The following is a 22,653-nucleotide window of genomic DNA, read 5'->3' as shown; positions in this document are numbered from 1 at the left end:
CAAGTGAAAGCGTACTGCTTGGCTTAGTAACTCTCTGCCTGCTTCAAACTCCCTATCAAAAGAACAAGCTTTCAAAATCAAGAAACTTTTATAGACTTGAGTTAGAGTGCAAAATAACCAGCAAAAATCATTGTACAGAGGCCTTCTCTGTGTTGGGGTTTGGCTTCAGGGACTGTGATACCTTAAGCAAGGTCAGACAAATCAGAAACAGTTTGTCCAGCTGTCCTGTGTCTCTGTTCAGCAAAGGGTCCTTGTGAGTGATCTGTTTCTGTAAACATGTAGATAAAATAAAAATGAGCACTGGGAATTAAGACTTCCCCGTACTCCCCTCTACTCTGAAAGCCATCCATGCTCTTCTGTAAGTCACCAGCATGATGAATGGGCTTTGCTTGCAGATCCCTTCCTTTCCTTTGCATTCTCCTCGTGCTCATAGGTTTCCATTGACATTTGTAGATAGGACTTTATTTCTTCTCAGCTTATCTTGCATGTTATCAGAGGAGGCGCAGGAGGGAAGCAAGCTTATTGAGGACTCTGTCTTCCTCTTCCTTCCTTTCAGAGGAAAAAGACATTGGTTTCTCCTCTAGGGATATTCATGAGGGTTTTTCAGGCAGGTGTTCTCCTTTCCAGTGATGACCGGAGAAGGGAGGCTGGATAGATGTTGTATTGTAGGAACCAGTGAGAAACTAAAGGAACTGGGCTTGTTCAACCTGGAGAAGAAGAGGCAGAAAAGGGATCCAGTAGCAGCCTTTCACTATCTAAAGGAGCTTGCAGCGAACATGCACCCAGACCCTTTTTGGAGGTGCACAGTACAGGGAACAGAGGCAATGGATACTAGTTGCAACAAAAAAAATTCTCATTGGAAGTAAGATATTATTCCTCATCAGAGCTGGGGGTGGGTTGCTGCAAAGGCTCTATCCTCAGAGATTTTGAAACCTCTATTAGACAAGGCTCTAGGCAACCTCATCTAATTCTTAAGTTAATACTGCGATGATTGGGAAATTTGGTGGGACCTCCAGATATTCCTTCTAGCCTTCCTTCTAGTTTTGTTTGGGTTTGTTTTGTGGGTTGTTTTTTTCTTTTCCCCCTGTAATCTTTCACAGAACTTAGGGGATCGTTCTACTTCAAATGTGTCTAAAGAAGTTAATTTCTGTGTATCAGTTTGTGCTTTCTGTTGTCACTTTCTGTGACTCCAATGATAAATGAAGGACTTGTGCTAAAGGACTTAGTCCCAATGGTAAATATAATAATTATAGAAGATGAGACCTAACCAAATCTTCTGATCTGAAGCTGATTCAATTATGCATCAGTCCTGCCTGACAGGCGTGCGTCTAAACCAGTCTTCCATTATCTTTCTGGCAACTTCTTTCAACGCTGTCCTTGTGTTGGAAACTTTTCCTGATGACTAAGCTGAATCTCCTGTGTAGTCTTAAATCCATTACTCTTGGATCATGTGGAGGTGAAGAATAATTAATTTCTTTCATCTTTATATACATGAAGACCTCTATCACTCATTTGTGGTCTTCTCTCTGACCAAACATCCCTGGCTCTTCCTTCACCCTGTCCCTATTTGCCATATTTTCTTGATTTGTGGCAATGTGTGTTGACCTCTTCTGAGATCTAACCATTGGATGCATCACAAGCACCAGTGTCTTACTCTCTGTGGTAAAAGAAAACATTATAATTCAGAGCAAGTCCGGGAAATAGAGCATATCAAAGTTTTGCTTTTAGTTTAGATGTAATTTTAATGATGTAGTTTATCCTTCTTGCAACTTGTTAACACATTAGGAAAGCAGATGGGTGATTCTGCCCCTCTAATCTGCTCTGCTGAGAGACTGCCCCCTCCCCCCCAGCCTGTCACCCCCCGACTATTGCATCCAACTCTGGAGTCCTCAGTACAGTAAAGACATGGACCTGTTGGAGATGGCCCAGAGGAGAGACACAAAAATGATCAGAGGAATGGAGGACCTCTGCTATGAGGAAAGGCTGAGAGGGTTGGGGTTGTTCAGCCTGGAGAAGTCCTAGGTCCAGCTGTAGCAGTTATTTTTCTCCTTCCTAGTAGCTGGTGCAGTGCTGTGCTTGGGCTTTGGTTTACTCTGAGAACAATGCTGGTAACAAACCAATGTTTTAGTTGTTGCTCAGCAGCACTTACCGTGATCAAGGACTTTTTAGTCTCTCATGCTCTGCCAGTGAGGAGGGGCACAGGAAGCCTGAAGGGAGCAGAGATGGGACGACTGACCCCAAAGTGATACTCCATACCACGGAGCATCATGCTTGGGAATAAACTGGGGGGAGTCACCTGGAAGGCCCAGATTGCTGCTTGCATCGGGCTGGGTATCAGTCAGCAGATGCTGAGCAATTATATTGGGCATCACTTTTGTTTATTGTTTGGGTTTCTTTTTCCCTTCCCTTTTTAGTTTTATATTCTCTCGCCTTGTTACTTCCCTTATTATTATTAGTAGTAGTAGTAGCAGTGTTATGTTATACTTTAGTTATTGGACTGTTCCTATCTCAACCCATGGGATTTACATTCTTTCAATTCTCCTTCCCATCCCACTGGGAGCAGGAGGGAAAAGGAGGGGCATGAGTGAATGGCTGCGTGGTTCTCAGTTACTGGCTGGGCTTAAACCACAACAAGAAGAGAAGACTCTGGGGAGACCTTATTTTGTCTTTTCAGGTCTTAAAGGAGGCCTATAAGAAAGATGGGGAGATACTTTTTAGCAGGTCCTGTTGCAACAGGAAGAGGTGAGAAGGTTTTAAACTAAAAGAGGGGAGATTCAGGCTGGATGTGAGGAAGAAATTCTTTACAATGAGGGTGGTAAAATTCTGGCCCAGGGTGCCGAGAGAGATGGTGAATGCCCCATCCCTGGAGACATTCAAGGCCAGGCTGGATGAGGCTCTGAGCAGCCTGGTCTAGATGAAGATGTCCCCCCTCAACATTGGGTTGAACTAGATGACCTTTGAGGATTCTTTCTAACCCAAACTATTCTATGATTTTATAAAAAAAAGGATCAGGAAGCAGTGGCAGTCCAAGCTGCTGACAGTGTAGACTCCATGTGTCAAGGCTGGGCGAGTAGACCTCAGGCTATGGGCAGCTTGCCTGTTGTGCTCTGTGCACGTCAGGCTGAAGTAAAGCTACTCGTGTGATACCTGTGAAGTATGTAGAGAACCTTGGAGCACCACAGAGAAACCCGAATTCTGTTCCTCCCCTCTGTTATTATCCATAAGGAAGGTTTAATGCTGTAAAGAAGCATGGAGACATTCAACTTACCCCCCCCTCAACCCCCTGCTTTGTTCTTAGTGTTGCTGTAGCTCTTCTTGCAGAACTTGAGACCATTGAGGTTTCTGGTTAAACCACTTAAATTATTCAAGAATGGCTGAAGGAAGCCTTGTGATTTCTTAGGAGGGGTTTGAGTACTTGCTTTTACATGATCATTGCGTAGTCCTATTTGCTTGGTTGTTTTCTTTGTATTTTCTACTTGCACTTCGTTGTGTCCTCTTCAGGACTAAGCACCACAGAGACCATTGAGTACTATTTGTTAGAGTTTTGGGATAAAAGTGGTTCTTGAGTAACTTAAGGTGGTACCAAAATGTATACTTGGTTCAACATTTAATACTTTTATGGCAATTTGGGTCTGTTAATATTACTTCTGCTAGACTGGTAATGGCAAAACTGTCTCTGCAGTTCCCTGCTGGAGTTACTAAATGAAGAGTTAGTATATAACCAAACTCCACATTTAAACCTTTCCCCTCGCTAGCCAGGAGGAGATACACCTTGTCAGGAAATTATTTTATTTGTGCAGCAAGTATAACCCAAATTGAATAGTCCCCAAATCTTTGGTTTGGTATCTGATTTGCATATAGATAACTGTAGTACCCATAAGGAATTTCATAAAGACACACATCACTCAGTACCTGTGTAAATTGTAGAGTATGGCAATTAGTTTCTGTATATCAGTTAAATATATTGATATTGATTTTTAAATAAATAATAAATAAATGTGCACTCCACGAAAGTTACTTTGGAAACACTCCCAGGATGTAGATACACATGCAGTCCTTCAGCTGGCTATGCCAGTTCCTATCCACAAACTTGCTTATGCTCTGGTACCCTCTAATTTATCCCAACAAACTAGTTTGTGGGGCTGCATGTGAACTGGGTCATGTAATTGGGTTAATAATGATGGGCGGGGGACACTGGTTGGTTTTGGTGTCTTGAATCTGTTTGTTTCCCAGTTCATCACACAGGCAGGGCAGGCTGAAGCAACTCCTCTGTGAAACTTTATTCTACAGAAATGCACGGGTAACAGTCGTCTGAGATGATTTTTGATAGAAACAGGTTTTACTCTCACCTATGATATGTGCTGAAAACCTTAATTAAAGACTGAGTGTTCCCTCCAATTAACAGTTATCTAACTGGTCATGGAGACTTCTCATGAAGGTAGATCTTGCTAGGGCTTACTGGGCTGGCTGCGTCTCTCTGGCTGGATACTTTTTATTTTGGTGATTAGTCAGATGACACTTGAACTTGATTGAATAATTTTTTTTGCACTGAGCTTTGTTTCATTCATTTACATAATAAAGCATTGAAAACAAATGTTAATGGCAGCGTACGCTTGTCCTGCTGTTACCTATCTGATACATTATAGGCCACATGATCAAGGGGCTGAAGGTTTGTGAAGCTATGGAGCTGAGAAGGACTATTAGCTGTTGTTAGAAGGGCTGAGTGCTAGTAGTGGTAATGCCTGCGCTACGGAAGGGTTTCACGAGGAAAACTCAAATGTGGGTGATGGAGGAGAATCTTATTTTGGGAGATTTCTGGGCCAAATGCCTTCTAGCTGTGTCTGGTTTCTTGCTGGTGATAAATTAAAGAGGCTGCAATGTGCATGCCACAGTTATTAATACTGTAGAGTACGATGGGATGAGAGCATCTACAGAAATTGTCTTGGTGATAGTGGAACAAGTTACCTGAAATCATAGAATCACGGAATCCCGTAGTTGGAAAGCACCTGAATGATCATCTGGTCCAACATTTCTGCCCGGTCCTTGGATTATCTTTGTGGCTCTTCTCTAGATGCTCTCCAGCCTGTCCACATCTTTTTTGTACAGTGGGGACCAGAACTGAGCACAGCATTCCATATGTGGCCTGACAAATGCTGAGCAGAGTGGGACAATGACATCTTTATCTCTGCTGGTGATGCCCTTGTTGATGTTCCCCAGCACCCTGTTGGCTTTCTCTACCGCAGCCACTCACTGTTCACTCCTGTGGAGCTTGTGTCTCCCAGGTCCCTTTCCCCAGTGCTGCTCCCAGCTGGTCAGATTCCAGCCTGGGCTGCACTCCGGGATTGTGCAAATCAAAGGGACAGTGGCTTCTTGCAAAGAAACCAACTTTGACTATGAACATGCTGTGCAGGAATTGCAAGAAATGCACAAATTTGCATGTTAGTTTATTGTACCATTCCCTCTTTCTTCTCAATAGATCTTGGTTTTTGGAGTTGTAGTGCTGAAGTGTACTGTGTGGGAGCTGTGGTTTACAGTGGATTGACTCACACAGTTTTTATAAGCAGTGAAAAATATCGAAACAAGAACTGCTGAACTGGCAGTTGTTTTTGTGCAGTTCGTTCTTGAACCTCATGGCTGCCGTAGCCCCCAGCACTCCTACGCTCTGCTCGTTAGGTGTGCCTTCTCGTCAGGTTATCTTGCGCTAGCTGGATACAACTTGTTTAGGTGGGGCATGTTTTAAAACATGAGCCTTCTGCTGAGAGCTGATGTTGAGTGAGTTGGCATGGCAGGAGGAGTTGGACATATACCTTAATTCACTTCTCGATACTTGCTGAATAGTGACAGTAGAGCGGTGATGATCAAGTCCTCAAATGAGGTCAGGCCTGACTCTCTCTCTTAGATGTGTTCAGAGGTGGAGAGTATCAAAACCAGCTCCTGAACCACAGAATGGGGATGAATAACCTTATGAGTTAAAGGTAAATTTAATCTCATGTTTTATTTATGGCTATTTATGTGAAAATTAGGACTGTATAAAGTAAAAGTGACTACCTTGTTCCTCTTCAGATCCACTTCAGTTCACGTTTACTCGTATTGCTCATATTGACTGCCTTGTCTGCAGCCAGCAAAACTGCTGCCAGCCATTTGGGCAGGTTTTTAGGGAGGCATTGTTTTCTGGCTTGCCCCCGCCCCCCCCCCCCCCCCCCCCCCCCCCCCCCCCCCCCGCCCTGTTTCTGTTGGTCTTTTCAGTTAGACCTGCTTTTGGGCACACAGACTGCAGGGTTGAATGGAGGAAGCAGACCAAACGCTGAGCTTCCAGTAACCGCACTTCACCCTGGAGTATTTGGGAAGGTGCTTAGCCACATCATTCAAGCTGAACAAAACCATCAATCAGTATTTCAAGGCAGTAACCCTGGCCTTGGAAGGTTAATCAAAGAAAGTGTTTCCACTATTAAGTGCGCAGGCATCAGTGATTCTTACTCAGGGAAAAAGGCTGGGCAACCTGTGCCAGGGCCTCACCACCCTCACAGGCAAGAACTTCCTAACAACTCATCTCAGCCTCCCCTCTTTCAGGTTAAAGCCATTCCCCTTTGCCCTGTCCCTACAGGCCCTTGTCCAAAGCCCCTCTCCAGCTTTCTTGTAGCCCCCTTAGGCACTGGGAGCTGCTCTAAGGTGTCTCTGGAGCCTTCTCTACTTCAGGCTGACCAAGCCCAGCTCTCTCAGCCTGTCTCCAGGCAGAGCTGCTCCAGCCCTCACAGCATCTCCGTGGCCTCCTCTGGACTCGCTCCAAGAGCTCCACGTCCCTCTTGTGGTGTTTCCACAGAGCTGGACACAAGACTGCAGGGGGCATCTCCCCAGACTACAGTAGAGGGGCAGAATCCCCTCCCTCAACCTGCTGCTCATGCTCTGGGGGTGCAGCCCAGCACACAGGGGATTTCTGGCCTGCAGGTGTAGCCCAGAATAGATAAATGGCAAAACTCCTTATCCAACTTCTTTTTCATCCCAGTCCTACACTGTTTTGCACCCCTACTCTTCTCCCCACCCCCTCCAGTTGGGGTGTCAGGAAATGTAATAGATATAATAGTGCAGTGGTGACCTGATTGTGCTAGACAGCTTTTTGAGCCTTGCCTTTGTAGATAGAGCCAACCTGTTTTGTAGTTGTGCTTTAACCATGTTGTGCTCTTTACGGGCTGTAAATGGTTTCTTGTGCATCTTGATCTTTCTGGTATAGGGAAGACCAGATCATGTTCTGATGATAACCCATCAAGCTTGTAAGTTGGGAGGGTTTGTCATCTTTATTCATTCAAGGAAGTAGGATTTCTATTTTGATGACTGTATTCTGTGGTGAGGTGCGTGCTAATTCATAGTGGAATGAATTCATTGGCAAATCTCGGGGCGGGAGGAACAGACCATTTCTGTTGAGAAGGGTCAACAATAGCCTGTGTTGCACCCATCCAGAGCTTTCTGGTTTTGTTATTTTTCTCTTTATGAGTCAATGGGTAGTGTCATTTTATATAATTAGGTGTAGACTGTGGTTTGGTGTTGTTTTGAAGGCTAGTTAGGGTGCAGTAGCTGTCAAATGGTAGGAGCTGCTGACCGGGTCTGAAAACCACCATGCCAGATCAATATTGTTAAACAGGAAATTTTAGTGTTACTTTCTGCTTATAGTCTATGGTGGATCAAGCACCCACATTCTGCTAGGTCTCCCAAATGCTTGCAGGTCTTTTTAGCTGTCCTGGGGGTCTTTCTGATCTTTGGGTTGCTGTGTCCTTTTGGTCTTGCTTTCTCTTAATATGACAGTGATGCTGGGATTCCCTTTTTTTCTTTTTCTTTTTTTCTTCCCCCTCCCTCTTTTGGATGGTTGACACATTTTTGGTCTTGGATGAGCCAGCTTGATCTGCTGGAAGCCAAGGTGAGAGGCAAGTCCATGGTTGGGATGTGTGCTGTGGTGTGGTGCACTGCACCATTAGCTTGGACATGTTCACTGTGATGCTACAAAGGCTGTGGGATCTGAGCACGTCCAACCCTACTTTAGGAAGTTTTTCCTCCATGGGGTGAAGTGGTTTTATTTTCTGCATATGCATTGGTCCCATAGTGCAGTGTTTGGGCTTCTGTTGCCTTCAAAGTCATTTTGCCACCTTGCAGAAGAAGTAGAAGCCGTTATGAGAAAGAAAAAGTTGGGGTGTTACTAGCCAGGGCTTCTTCATTTCCTGGTGTCCCTAGGTAAGTGGGTTTTAGGGACACTTCTTTTTCTTTGGCGTGTTCTGGGCAGATGTACAGGCCCTTGAAGTTCTGCCAGGAAGATTCTGTAAAACACTGAGCATGCTCTTCCCTCATCCTATTCCTGTCCTGCAGCTGGTGGTGTGACTGTGCCTAGACAATTGTTCAATGTCAGGACGATGCCTCCCCTATTCCCACCACCCCAAATCTATAGCATAGGTTACTGTGGCCACTGAGCAGCTATTTCTATAGGCTGGTTATGAAAACAGGAAGATGTGTTGCAACATTAAGAGTTGATCTGATTCTGAAGCATGGTTGAAGCGTGAAGAAAAACAAAGCTACCTCCTTGCCCTCACTCAAGCATCTGATGTTTATGCAACTTCATATGGTTTGGCATAAATGCTATAACACTGAAGTACAGCTGAGACGCTGCAGCACCCCAGATGATTCTTGGGGCAACAGGCCTTTTTCGACCAGGCAATTAGCTTCTAAAGCTGTAGGAACACAGGGGCTTGTTTGGCCTTCCCTTTGCTAGGGGCAAAGTCATGCTTTGACTGTCCTGAGCTGATGTCCACCATATCCACTGACAGAGCCAAATCCACTGGAAGATGGTAGAGCAGTCAGTTAGAGGGTAGTTCTGCTTCTAATGTGGTAACGGCTTCTTCCCTGTGTTTATTTTTGTCCTGTCCCTGCTTGGGACTGCTGTGCCCAGGACGCTGTAGAACCAACTCTGAACAGCAACATCCTACTTCTCTCTGCACCATATTCATCTGTTCAGCCTCTGTTTAATGTACCTTTCTCTCCACTGCCACCATGCTCTGCTGCTGCCATAGGCCATGGCTGGCCGGGAGCAGCAGCCTGCACAGCAGGGTCCATGGACATGGCCCTGCCTCCAGCTGGAACATGCTCCAGCAGCTGCCCTGGGTTCTGCGCCCAGCTCCACCCTCCACATCCCATTCCCCAAGCACTGCACAAGCAAAGTTCGTACATTTGTTTCTGCTGGACTTTGGATTCAATAAATGTCATTAAAACTACTTTGTTTGGTTTATTTCAGTGTGTTGACACAAGTTCCTGTCCCTCTGCAATAGTGTTTGCATACTACTTGCCCAGGCATGGGCAGCCTTGGGAAGCTAGGATTGCTGGCCAGAGGAGTGGGAAGAGGAATGCCACAGGCTAAATACTGGACAAGAACAGGGGGGGAGGGAGATGAAAAGCCTTTCAAAAGACGAAAGAGAGAAAGTAGGTACAGTTAAAATCTGGAAAGATGCAGACCCTGCATAGAGTGTAGAGCAGTCACTGGGGTCTGTCCTGAAGAATATGCCTCCAAACTCTTCCATTACTCAGGGTACAATAGCCACAAGCCCTATTTACAAATCTCCTGATTCTTTCTGAGGAATTTCCATATGCTCTTCCTACGACCAGATGCATACTTCCCCACCATTGCTTACTGCTTCAGCTTTCACATTTTCCAAGTTGCAGGTCAGGTCATCATGGCACTTGTTATGAACAAAGCCCGGCCCTTGACAGCAGCTTCTGCACCAGGTAGCAGTGACCTTGAACGAATGGACTGAGCTGCAGTGGGACATGTTTCTTGCCTAGAATGCACATGAGCAGGGAATGGTCTATGTGTCAATGGTAACGTCCATCTGTCTGCCATCATTTCAAGTGTGGCAGGTGGCAGAGCAGGAAGAGTCTGAGGTGTCAGGCTGTAACTTACTTGAACAACCATCTTTTCTGTGATCAGTGGGCCTCCCCACACAGAAGCAGGGACACCTTCTGCTAGACCAGGTTGCTCCAAGCCCCATCCAGCCTGGCCTTGAACACTGCCAGGGATGGGGCAGCCACAGCTTTTCTGGACAACCTGTGCCAGGACTTCACCACCCTCACAGGGAAGAACTTCTTCCCAAGATCTCCTTTCTGTCAGTTTAAAGCCATTCCCCCTTGTCCTGTCCCTACAGGCCCTTGTCCAAAGCCCTTCTCCAGGTTTCTTGTAGCCCCTTTAGGCACTGGAGCTGCTCCAAGGTCTCCCTGGAGCCTTCTCTTCTCCAGGCTGAACAGGCCCAGCTCTCTCAGCCTGTCTCCAGAGCAGAGGTAGTATAGATGCCTCATCTCCATGGCCTCCTCTGGAATTGCTCCAACAAGTTGTCAGTTCACTTTCTTCTCTGCACTCTGTGAAAGGAGCAGCAGGCCAGCAAAGGCATAATGAAAATATTGCTCTTCATAACTTCCATCAGGGCACCCTGCGTTGTCTCTGTGCTGTACGTGGGCTGATGCTACACACTTCCAAGGCTGAGCAGCTTATTCGTGTCCTGGTGTTCCTAGATGTGTGATGTAGCCATGATGCCAGTTTTACCCAGTGCCTGACAGTTGTTCTGTGTACATTACTGGCACTCTTGAAGTGGAAAGCTAAAATGCCGTGTTATTTCCACAGTGCTCAGCAGTAAATGGTGTCCTAGCCCAATAGTGCCACTTTCTCATTGCAAGGCAGAGCCTCATCTTAGATAAAAAAGTTATTACCATCACAGGGTCTGCCCAAAATGTCGCGAGTAGAGCAGGGTTGAGCAGGAGTGGATGGAGGATACTTGGGGGTTCTAGTGCACACTTCATCAATCTCCAGTGCTTAAGAGTGAGCATGTATGAGTTGAGCCTGCAGCTGTGTCCTGAAGTAGCTCAAGTCTTTCCTGCCACATGCTCTGGCATTGCGTAAATCTGCCCTGTTCAACAAGCAGCAGCAATGGAACTTGCTGTTCATTTTTTTTCACTGTGTGTTAGGACCAAGATAGCCTGCCAAGAAGATCAGTGTATCTGCTTTTTCTTGTTAGCAGGCCAAACAGAACTTCGGTTTGGTGCTGAACATATAAAAATGTCCTCCCAAGCCCCACTCATGGTTTCTGGTTTTGTTCCTTCACGTTCTCTGGTTGATTGCACAGTCTGAGCTATTCTGAATCTGGCTGGCTGGTTGCAAATACATGTATCTTGGGTTTGGGGGTTGAAGTGTTCTGCCTGTGTATTTGCATGTGCGCTTATCTTCAAAATGAGCTGTAGTGAAAACAGAAGCCTTAGGAGTTGGGAAGTTTGGATTCTGTTTTGACCACTGCCCTGGGCCAGGACGCCAAGTCCATTCTGTTCTCTGCCTGTCTCCCCTCCTTATATGATTTTGCACTTTTGAAGAGAGAGAGGGAAGGAAAAGGAAGGAATATGTGATCCGTGCTAACTGGACCCTCCAGCCACTCTAGCTCACTACAGTCTATCAAGTATGGTTCTTTGGGGGTCTATGATCTAGTTTTTATAAGAAAAAGAAAAGCACATTCTCCCATCTGGTCCAGATGTCTGACATTTTGCAAGGAATCTGCACTTGCATTTGAGAATTTTTAGACTTGGTCAGCTGCACATAGGTGTGAAGTGTCCATGGCTCTAGATGTCATCTATCACCCAGAGACTGAAATGGGATGTTACTTAAACCACACAGCCTTGTTGGAGTGAGTTACTGGTCAGAAACTGTTTGTTCTTGAGTGGTTCCACAGTTTTCCTAGAAGCAGCTGCCCAGGATAGACTGCACCAGCCCACTGAGAGTGGGAAGGTGAGAGGAGCTGGAAAGGAGCTGCGGGAGTGAGATAAGGCCAAGGGCTGAGGGTGAGATGGCAGATGGGAATCTGCGTGGAGAGAGCGTTGTCACAAGAGTGATGATGCGTTTTGGAGTGATGACAATAGCTTCATGGAAACATCAGTTCAGTGGTAAAAAGGACAATAAAGGGGAAAATGCTGGGATTAACGCACAGAGAGCTAGGGAACAGTACAGAGAACAGCTGCAGCCTGCTGCCCTTCTCCATGGCGCACCTTCATCTCCGCTCTCAAAAGAACACTGTAGATCCAGAAAAGGTTCAACTGATGATGGTCAGAAATATAGGGAGTAGCTAAATAGGCTAGGAGTCATCAGTCTGAAAAAGGGATGATTATGGGGGATTTTGCAGAGGTCTGTATAATGATGTATGTTCTGGAGAGACTGAACATGTAGTTCGCCATCTTCTCAAGTGCAAGAACTACAGGGTATCAAATACAAGTAGTAGGGGGCATGCTTTCATGCTGCTTGCAGTTACGCTGCTTTCATGCTGCTTTACAGTTACGCTGTAAAACTCCTTATTGCAGGGTACAGTGGATGGTATGAATGTTTCCATGTGCTTAAAGGAGGATCGAACAATTTAATGGAAAGAAAATCCTCTGAGTACCAAGGGAGCAGAATCTCCACCTGGCTCAGTGTGTCTCTACTGAAAGCGGTGACACTGTTTAGTAAGAGCATGGTACACACGTGTCCTATGCTTATGCCATCTCACTCTTGAAGAGGACCCTTATCTGGGTTGACCCCGTATCCCGTATGACTGACCTGTTTAAGAACTTGCCTTCCAGGTCTCAGTAGTGGCTTCTGGAAGTACTCGAGTACAAGTGGTGCAGAAGTTAAAATGTCCAGAGAATTTGCTAGTGTAAGTGTGGGGAAGGCATATAGGAAGTCTGAGTCAGCCCTCATTAAAGCAGTGTTAGGTTTTGTAAAGAAAGAAGATACTGAGTAACTGGAGGCATGAGCAGTGTCATAGGAGTCGAAGGTTGTAACATCACAAACCTATTACTAGGTGGCGATAGTAAATTGTTAATAATGCAGAAAAGTCCCAAGTTTTCAGCAAGTGTTTTTTTATTTGGAGAGAAGTTGGGGGACACATTTGCAAAATATGTGTGATGAGTTACTCCCCATGCTGCTGGTAATCCAAGATAATGCCAAACGCTTTCGATAGGGATACGCTATTTAAATCAATAGGCCCACATAACTTTGACCTAGAAGTATTAGAAGTGCTGACTGTTATTTCTAATTCAGATTGTTAGAAAATTCCAGGAGACTGGCTGAGGTTGGCCAGTGCTGGAATGCCCTGGATGCCATTGCCCTCATGTTTATTCTGGGCAGAATTTTAGAAATACTGATACATTAGTTGATTAATAAATAACTAAAGGTTAGGCATATAATTAACACCACTCAACTTATGTTTATGGTGAGTACGGTAAGTTCTCGCCAATAAATATGGCTTGATGTTTTAAGGTGACCATGGTGATTTGATAAGGCTAGCCGTCTAGATTTAAAACACTTAGTGTTGTGTCAGGTCCAGATTCAGCATTACACAACTTTTGAGTTGAAAAAGTTAACTCTGTATGTCACTAGCAAAGTGCTGAGTGAGCGAGATCTCCTGAACTGGTGATATTAGTGGTTCTCTGTGGAGAGTAAAATTCAAATCAAACTTTGTCCAGGCACTGTTGCAATACATACCAAATCTGACACTATCCTCAAAGTGCCTGCTTGAGTGAGTCCAGAGGAGGCCATGGAGATGCTGTGAGGGCTGGAGCAGCTCTGCTCTGGAGACAGGCTGACGAGCTGGGCTTGTTCAGCCTGGAGAAGAGAAGGCTCCAGGGAGACCTTAGAGCAGTTCCAGTGCCTAAACGGGCTACAAGAAACCTGGAGAGGGGCTTTGGACAAGGTCCTGTAGGGACAGGACAAAGGGGAATGGCTTTAACCTGAGAGAGAGGAGACAGAGATGAGATCTTAGGAAGAACTTCCGAGAGGCACTGGTGAGACCCTGGCACAGGTTGCCCAGAGACGCTGTGGCTGCCCCATCCCTGGCAGTGTTCAAGGCCAGGTTGGACGGCGCTTGGAGCAACCTGCTCTAGTGGAAGGTGTCCCTGCCCATGGCAGGGGGTTGGAACTGGATGAGCTTTAAGGTCCTTTCCAACCCAAACGAGTCTGGGATTCTGTGAAGCCTTTCTTCAGTTGCTTCTGATTAGAGTTCATCATCAGTGTGTTCATCACCAGAGTGGTGAGTATAGCAAGTACTAGTACTGTGAAGCACAAATCTTACAGGAGCAAGAGGAGTTGGTTTTTTTTCAGTCGGATCTGTCAAGATCTGTAGGTAATAGAACCTTTTTTTTTCTCCCTTACACTGCAGAACCTATAGTGTCTGCATTGGCAGAAGTATTTTGTGAAATTGTCCTCACAGTTGGGCACATTGTTGCATTTCTTCTGGTAGCCTTGTCTGGTGTGTAAGATGGTGTGTAAGCGTCTGACTACGTAGATGTATCCGATGACAAGCTTTTATCAAATGCTTCGTAAGGCCAGGAATGCTTTTTTTGCAGAATAGCTACAAGTTTGTATTTGGATTGTATTATATTAAGTAGCTTAGTAGATAAATTGATTAGAATTATCATCTGAAGTTACCAACAGCTTCATTAGAGAAGTTCTGAACTGACGCACATGTCACAGATCTGGTTCTGGAGAGACTAAACTAATAGATCAGCGATGGCAGCCTTCCACAGGCCAGCAGCAGGGAAAATAAAACGAATAATGGAAAAGGGCCACAGTGTTAAAACCTTGGTATTTCAGTGATGTTTTTACTGGATGGAGTCTTGGCAGTGGAAGTTTGACAACAGACTCTAGAGCCCCTATCACTCCCTCCTTTGTTTTTGGCAACCCAATTTGGCATTGGTTTTGAGCTTGCTGAGGGTGCTGTCTGTTCTGCTGTCCCTGTCCTTCCTGGAGATGTTAGCCAGTACTGGTGCTACTGTCAACAGCTTGTTTGGAGCTGGTCCGAGGGAAGATGGAGCTGACTCCTAGACATCTCAGTCTGTTCCTGTGGATCTGTGGGACTTAACAGAGGGAATCGTTCACCATTTCTAGTCTAGGATTTGCTAGGAATCCTTCACATTTTTCACTGCCAAACTCTGCCCAGAGGCCCAAAATCTTGGGCCGTGGCATGTTTCAGTCTTGCTCCATTCCCTGAATCTCCCATTTGCATTCCTGTCGTGTGGTGCAATAAACAGAGGGCCTTGGCCATGCACCCAATGCATAAGTTTCATGCTCTTCTGAGAAACCCTGAGCCTGTGGGTCAGCTGATGAAGACACCTGGGTGCATGTAACTGAGCATTTTACAGGATTAAATTTCTAGTGCCGTCAGGTTGTTGCTGTTGTCATGGTTTGCAGGAGTGCTTCAGCCCACCTTCACAGGGCTTCTCACTGGGCTTTGCAGTGCTCAGTCTTTTTTTGCCTTCTACTTTGCTTTCTACTTTTTAACCCCTCTCCTCTCCTGGTCTTTGCATTTCTTATCCAGTCCTTTTGCCAAGACCATTGCTCCACATTTAACAGATTCTGCACTACCCTCAGGTTGTACATGGTCAGTAGACTCCCAAAGCACCTTCTTTTGCTTCCACTTCAGTTGGCACGGTCTGCCTAAGGACCCAGCCCTATCTGTTTAAAACACAGGTGGTTGTGATTAATGTTGTATCTATCTTAGGCTTTTTGATAGAAGCCCATCTCTCTGTGCCATGTGGTTTTGATTGTGTAGTTCATAGGAACACTACAAAGAGCTGGAAAAAATCTTGATTCTTTTGGAAGTCTTTTAATAAGACAGTGTGTTGTGCTTTCTTTAAACTCTCTGGTAAGATTGTTTCTCAGGACTCTGTGGTGTCTCTGCTCATGGCAGGAGGGGTGGAAGTAGATGAGCTTTAAGGTCCCTTCCAACCCAAACCATTCTATGCTTCTATGACGCCTCACCTGCCACAGTCTTCTGCAACATAGGAGTTTCTACCTGTCTGGTCTCCTAAGAGAGGCAGGGGTAAGCCATCTTGAGCAGTAGTGGCACCTGAAGTTGGCACAGGCATGGGTTAGTGGGTTCAGGTGGCATTCACTGAATCACTCTCTGGCCACAGCTGTGGGAGCACTGTCTTCTCCTCTGCAAGAGGGAGATGAGAATCATGAAAAGAGAAGACCAGTGTGTTGCCTGAAGAACGCTTCCACTTTTAAAAGACGGATTAATCTCTCTTCTTTGCAGTAGTTACCAGTTATATGTGGCATTTCTACATGTAGGAAATTCAGAAAAGAATCTACAACAGAACTGGGGTAGAACAGAACAAAATCAGGAGCTTGGAATGGTGGAATTACTGTGAGGTGTGGAAAAGGGCATGTGGGCAGGATGCAGTCCCTGACCCCAGCTGTAACCCTGGCACAGTGTTACTTGCAGAAGAAATAAAAGATGTTAATGTGTGGTGTATTGAAGGCATGGACTCAGGTTGGTGAGGATACTGAGACAAACTTTATTACAACCAAGCCCCTTTTATTCCCTCATTTGGTACCTTCTCAACATGCCCGGGCATGCCACGCTTTTCCTGTTTCCCAACATCCTGGCTTATCTGTCTCCCAACATCTTGGCTTATCTGTCTCCCAACATCCTGGCTTATCTGTCTTTCAATCTCCTGGCCCATCAGCCCAAGGCTTGTTCGGTATCAGGGCCTTGTAGCTTGCATTCAGAGTGTTGCTCAAGCCCATCATGCAGATCCTGTCGCCTTTACCTCCCACATCTCCCCCTTTTTTGTTTTGTACATCTATTATCATTACCTATTTGAGGGCTCGATCAATAAGAGATTGTATAAGTTTCATTAAACAAGGAATACAAATTAACAAGCTGATAAACACTAAGAAAACAAGAGCTCCTAATACAATCAATTTTTTTACCCATGCTCTTATTCCAGCAAATAAACCTGAAAAAGGGTTCCAGTCATCCTCAACCTGAAGTTTTCCTGTAAATTCTTTAAGAGTTTATATACTTTTGTGAACCCATTCAGAGTGGTCTGAAAGGTTCATGCAACATAGACCTTCAAAGTCCTCACACCCATGACCATGGACAAGGAGAAGAAAATCTGTGGCAGCCCGATTTTGTAAGGTTGCATGTCTTACAGAATCTATATCAAGGAGGAGACTGGAAAGAGCATTAGATGTGGCATTTGTTTGCTTTGCAAGCCAACAGCCTAATTTGTTTAAAGTTGCAAGAGCTTGTGCAGCAGCTACTCCTGGTGTAAAAAAGGCCACTGAGATTATCTCTGCAGGACTCCAGAATGTAGCTGTGTCTTTGCAGTCGGGAGTAAAAGCATGAGCAGACCTTTTTAACCTGTGGAGATGGTGGAATCTAGTATAATTCAGTATCATAGAAATATTTGGGGTTAACATTGTTAATCTGCCTAGAGTACAAGGGCCTCCTTGTAGGTGAGAAGGGATGCCAGGCCATGGTCGATCTCTGCAGATTAGAAAGACGCCTCGGGGAAGCGATATAGGACTATTAGAAGAGCGAGAAATGGTGACAGACGTATGATTACACCATATAGAAGCATTTCAATAGACAGACAAAGAAGAGTTAACAATTTGAATTAATGATTGATTCTGACCTGTATAATTAAAATACAAACATTCATCCATTTTAACAGAACCTAATAAATCAATTTCTTGAGGTTCAAAAACTTAAAAACATTCATAGGGTGTGTATCCCCCACTCCCCCTTTTTTGTTTTGTACATTTTGGCCCGTGGGAGAGTGTGGGATATCTGTTGTAGGAAAAGGACTAAGGTAGGCTTGGCTGTATATCCGGGTCCATTATCAGTTTTAACTTTTTTTTTCTTCTTCTTTTTTTCATGCAGCAAATAACTTTATTGCCTATTGCTCTAGCTTTTATACCATTCTAGCAAAAGCTATCTTTAGCATATTGCTCTAACTCTTACACCAAGCTGTTTTATCACATCATGTTTAGTTCCTGGTTTACAGTTTTGTTTTTTCAACATTCTTTGTCGTTTTACAAACAGTCCCAGAATAACCAGTTCCTTATCTTTCTGTTCTCCTACTCCTGTCCAGCTGGGTTGCTCTGCTTAATCACACAGTGTACTTTGCTGCTTCTTTAACTCTTTCTTCTCCAGCCAAGTAGTTACTTCTCTTTGGCAGCGATCAAATAGTTTCTGTCCTCTTCCACATAGTATATTGCATGTCCGTCATTATCAAACAAAACAACGTTTTAAAATCATTTGGGGTAAATACATGAGTAGCACAGAGAGACTGTATCAAATGGGTTGTATATGGAGCCCCAAGTCCATGGTCCGTCACTGTTCATCTGATATCTTTGATAAGAGCATACGAGAGACCTTCCCATCGCGGATCTTGATCAGGCATATACATCACAGGGAAAGCACACAGTACATCCGCATCCCCCGCTCATCTCGCTTCTCCCTTTACAGCTGCCCATTTATCATGAGGGTCTGGGGGATATAAATCAGGCTCCTTTTCCGGATCAATAATCCCTAGGTCAAAAGAGTCATCTGGGTTATCACAGGAATTATCAGGAGGCAGAACCGCAGGAGCAGCAGCAACAGGCTGAGTTTTTGGTCTTACGGCAGGGTCCGCCAAAGAGGGGGGCAGAGGGGGAGCCAAAAGTGCTGCTTCTACTTCCGTTGATTGTGAGCCGACATGAGCTTTTAAAGTTTCAAAAATAGTTCGCCAAGGGGTCAGTAGAGCGGCGGCAACCTTATCATTTTTCGTGGCACTGTCCCACAGATAAACACTGATTTTGTCCCAAATCTTCAGGGTATAAATATTAGAGGAATTAATAAATGGGTCAGCTTTTGATGCCTGTAGAAGAACACGTTTCAATTCTTCCTCATCTGTTTTCTTCCCGTACTTCTTAAGAATATTAATAAAGACTTGTAAAACACTTTTTGTTCTTTTGTTAAAACAGTCTCCATAGTTCTCAGCCGCTTACCTTCGTCCAGTGATAGGTAATAGAGCGCTCTGGATACGCTTCCTCTCAGTGTTTAATCCTGTAGTTCGGCTGAGCTGCGCCACCGAATCGACAGCTAGTCTTCATGCCCTACGTTTGGCGCCATTTGTGGCGTATTGAAGGCATGGACTCAGGTCGGTGAGGATACTGAGACAAACTTTATTATAATCAAGCCCCTTTTATTCCCTCATTTGGTACCTTCTCAACATGCCCGGGCATGCCACACTTTTCCTGTTTCCCAACATCCTGGCTTATCTGTCTTTCAACCTCCTGGCCCATCAGCCCAAGGCTTGTTCAGTATCAGGGCCTTGTAGCTTGCATTCAGAATGTTGCTCAAGCCTATCATGCTGATCCTGTCGCCTTTACCTCCTACATTAATGTTAGAATTGACCACTTTTAGAATTGCCAGCTGAGGGTTGTGCTGTAAGATGTCCCCAGAATGGGAAATGTCACCACCCAAGGGGAACACAGAAATCTTTATCAGCTGTTGGAAGGGAAATGTAAATGTGAGAATGCGAAAGGTGCCTTTGACCATTAGGTTACGCCTGTGAGCAGACAATGCTGCACTTGGCTGAGAATTATTTTATTAAATACTTCTGCTGGAAGATGGTGTTAGTGGGAAACACAAATGTTTTACAACAAGAAGCTTGTTTCACTGCAGGCAAGATAAAACAGAAATAGGTTTTTAAAACAAAAAAATCTTTGTCAAAGTTACTTTTTTCAATGTTCCTTTAGTTATTTCTCATAAGGGACAAATGAGGTTGAAACCTAATTGATGTATTATGATTGATGACTTTTCAGTTACTGGTATGTGAAAGTTAATATTGGGATGAATCAGGAGTAGGATTAAAAATTTTGAATTTCCTCCCAGAAAATTGTGTCCCGAGGCTATCACCGCCATGTCGCTCACCTGAGATGGTCTCACTACTGACCTGCTCTTTTGTATTGTCTTGTGCAGGATGGGATAAACATTCCTATGGGTACCACGGGGATGATGGGCACTCCTTCTGCTCTTCGGGGACAGGACAGCCCTATGGCCCTACATTCACCACTGGAGATGTGATCGGCTGCTGTGTCAACCTCATCAACAACACCTGCTTCTACACAAAAAATGGCCACAGCTTAGGTAAGTAAAGAAAGGTGTTCTCAGGAGAGGGATGCTCCTGCCCTGCTCTTGCTGCTGCTTACTCTAATACTTGGCATGTGTTGTAACACTTGTCCCACATTTGTGGAATAGGAGAGCAAAACAGCTCTGGGCAGCAGTCAGGAGTTGTAAATTGGCTGCAAGACAGAAATACTTTCAGCATGTGAAAGGGTTTTTGTGCTGCTCCATCTGTTGAAGTAGGTTAGGATTGCATCCTCAGCTTCTGCTCCTTTCCTCTGCTACTGCACAGCTGGGGGAGGTTGGATGAGATGGCAAATGGCTGGGCAATGAGGAAATAAAGAAATGGTAAGTTTAGTTACTGTATTATTCAAGTACCTACAAAGCCACTGTATCAGTCTTTTCATTTTTAAAAGGGACTTGTCCATCTGTGAGCCTTAACACATCAGTCCCAGCATTCCCAAAGCTAGACATTAATTCAGTTTAAGAAGTCTTACTTAAGCACTGACCTACAATTTCGTTCATTCCACAGTTGTTTCAATATTAACCCTGAAGTTAAGGACTTCAAAACTTTGCCCAAAGGAATCTCGCACACATGTTTTCCAGGCATCTGTCACATCTGATTTGCCTGAAATAGAAACTTGTGGCTGTTTTCACTTAAAATATCTTTCACTTGGATGACATATTCTCCACCCCAGATAAATTCTTGTGGGTTTTTTTGGTCATAGAAGACATGCAGTTTTGATAAGTTCATCTCACTTTTTGTGCTGGAATTCATTTGGTTGGGCAGGGACAAGCACTCCTTTCCTTTGCTTCTCCTTGCTGTGTCAGTTCTACTTTGTTGAATTCAAGATGAAGTAACTGGTAGAAAAATACCCTACTTAAAGCATTCAACAGAACAAAAGTTATTTTGAGTTACTGGCTGGGCTGAAGGAAGGAGTGGGATTGGAGTGTGGTGGAGAGTGTGTAATTTCTGGTGAACTCTTGGAAAAAGTACTGGGCACCCTGGTATTGGAGAGAGATGGACGTGCTGGAGAGAGTTCAGCAGAGGCCTGCCAAGATGATGAAAGCACTGGAGCATCTGGGACTGGGAGGGGATTCTGCCCCTCTGGGACTGGGAGGGGATTCTGCCCCTCTACTGTGCTCGGGGGAGATCACCCCCTACAGTCCTGCGTCCAGCTCTGAGGCGACAAGACGGATGTGGAGCTCTTGGAGCGAGTCCAGAGGAGGCCACGAAGTTGCTGCGAGGGCTGGAGCAGCTCTGCTCTGGAGACAGGCTGACAGAGCTGGGCTTGTTCAGCCTGGAGAAGAGGAGGCTCCAGGGAGACCTTAGAGCAGCTCCAGTGCCTAAACGGGCTACAAGAAACCTGGAGAGGGGCTTTGGACAAGGGCCTGTAGGGACAGGACAAGGGGGAATGGCTTTAACCTGACAAAGGGGAGATTGAGAGGAGATCTTAGGCAGAAATTCTTCCCTGTGAGGGTGCTGAGGCCCTGGCACAGGTTGCCCAGAGAAGCTGTGGCTGCCCCATCCCTGGCAGTGTTCAAGGCCAGGCTGGACGGGGCTTGGAGCAACCTGGTCTAGCAGAAGGTGTTCTTGCCTACGGCAGGGGGTTGGAACTGGTTGAGCTTTAACGTCCCTTCCAACCCAGACCACTCTGTGATTCTATGATCTGTCCAAGGAGGGGAAAGGCTGAGAGAGCTGGGGCTGTTCAGGTTGGTGAAGAGAAGTCTCAGGGGAATGTCATCAATATGTGTAGATACCTGAAGGAAGGGTGCAAAACAGAGAGCGCCAGACTCAGTGGTGCCTAGTGCCAGGATGAGAAGCCATGAGCGTAAACTGAAACACAGGAGGTTCCCTCTGAGCATCAGGAGACACTTTAACTATGAGGGTGACTGAACATTAGCACAGATTGCCCAGAGGAGTCATGAAGTCTCCTTGAAGATTTTCAGAAGTCATCTGACATGGTCCTGGGCAACCAGCTGTGGGTGGCCTTGCTTGCGCAGAGGAGTTGGACCAGATGATGATGCCTCCAACCTCAGCCAGTGTGTGATTCTTTGAAGGTAGCACACTATGCTAGAGGTGTGTCAGGGATATGGATCTGAGATGTGGGTTTTGCACCCTCAAATCTCAAGAAGAATCCTTCCTTTGAGGCAGATGCAGGGAGGTCTGGTGCTCCTGCAGAAAGAACTTTTTAGGGAAAGGTTTTTACAGTTTTCCTCTAATTTCGTTCACCCCATTTTTTTGATGGTTGTCAGGAAATGAGGCACGTGCTTTCTGAGAAGCATTCTCAATTGAGTCTATGACACTGCATTCAGCAGCTAGTCCTGATGCTTTGCAACAGGTCAGGAGGTTTCCATTCTTGGAGCATCTTTTGAGACTTATTTTTAACATTCTAGTTGTATAAATGGAGCATTGATCAGGATCCCAGTGGGGAGCTTCTGAGAGCTGAGAGTTTAATCTGGCTTCTTTTTTGAAATTATGACTGTTTATCAGTCAGATCATGTGTGGTGCTGGGGGTGTCCTAGTGAAGACTTGTGGTTTACTACCTGGTGCGATCAGTCACTGCTGAAGACACTAGGAGTCATTTGTAGTCTGGGCAATTAGTTAATTGCTCAGATTTCTATTACCTAGATTGTTCTAAATTTAGTTTATAATCTGTGGATGTTGCCCTTGCCAGTCAGGTACTGGGAGGACAGGCAGAGGTGTGAAAGC

At 45.2% G+C, this 22,653-nt stretch overlaps 1 protein-coding gene and 1 long non-coding RNA gene across 5 annotated transcripts in view; both read left to right on the top strand.

The window, feature by feature from the left end:
- Positions 1–22,653, top strand: part of LOC115619510 (ran-binding protein 10-like) — an 83,599-nt gene that overhangs the window by 26,871 nt on the left and 34,075 nt on the right. For all 4 annotated transcript variants that reach the window (XM_030511882.1, XM_030511881.1, XM_030511880.1 and 1 more), the window contains one exon: positions 19,797–19,964. In XM_030511882.1, the coding sequence (XP_030367742.1) occupies positions 19,797–19,964 (168 nt within the window). The remainder of the gene's footprint in view (positions 1–19,796; positions 19,965–22,653) is intronic.
- Positions 2,955–4,859, top strand: LOC115619512. Its single transcript, XR_003995044.1, has 2 exons — positions 2,955–3,541; positions 3,577–4,859. It is a non-coding gene; the product is annotated as an uncharacterized LOC115619512 (long non-coding RNA).

This window comes from Strigops habroptila, chromosome Z, assembly GCF_004027225.2.
Source record: "Strigops habroptila isolate Jane chromosome Z, bStrHab1.2.pri, whole genome shotgun sequence".
Taxonomy (NCBI): Eukaryota; Metazoa; Chordata; class Aves; order Psittaciformes; family Psittacidae; genus Strigops; species Strigops habroptila.
Note: the sequence above shows the minus strand (reverse complement) of the source record. Positions and strands in the feature narration are given on the sequence as shown.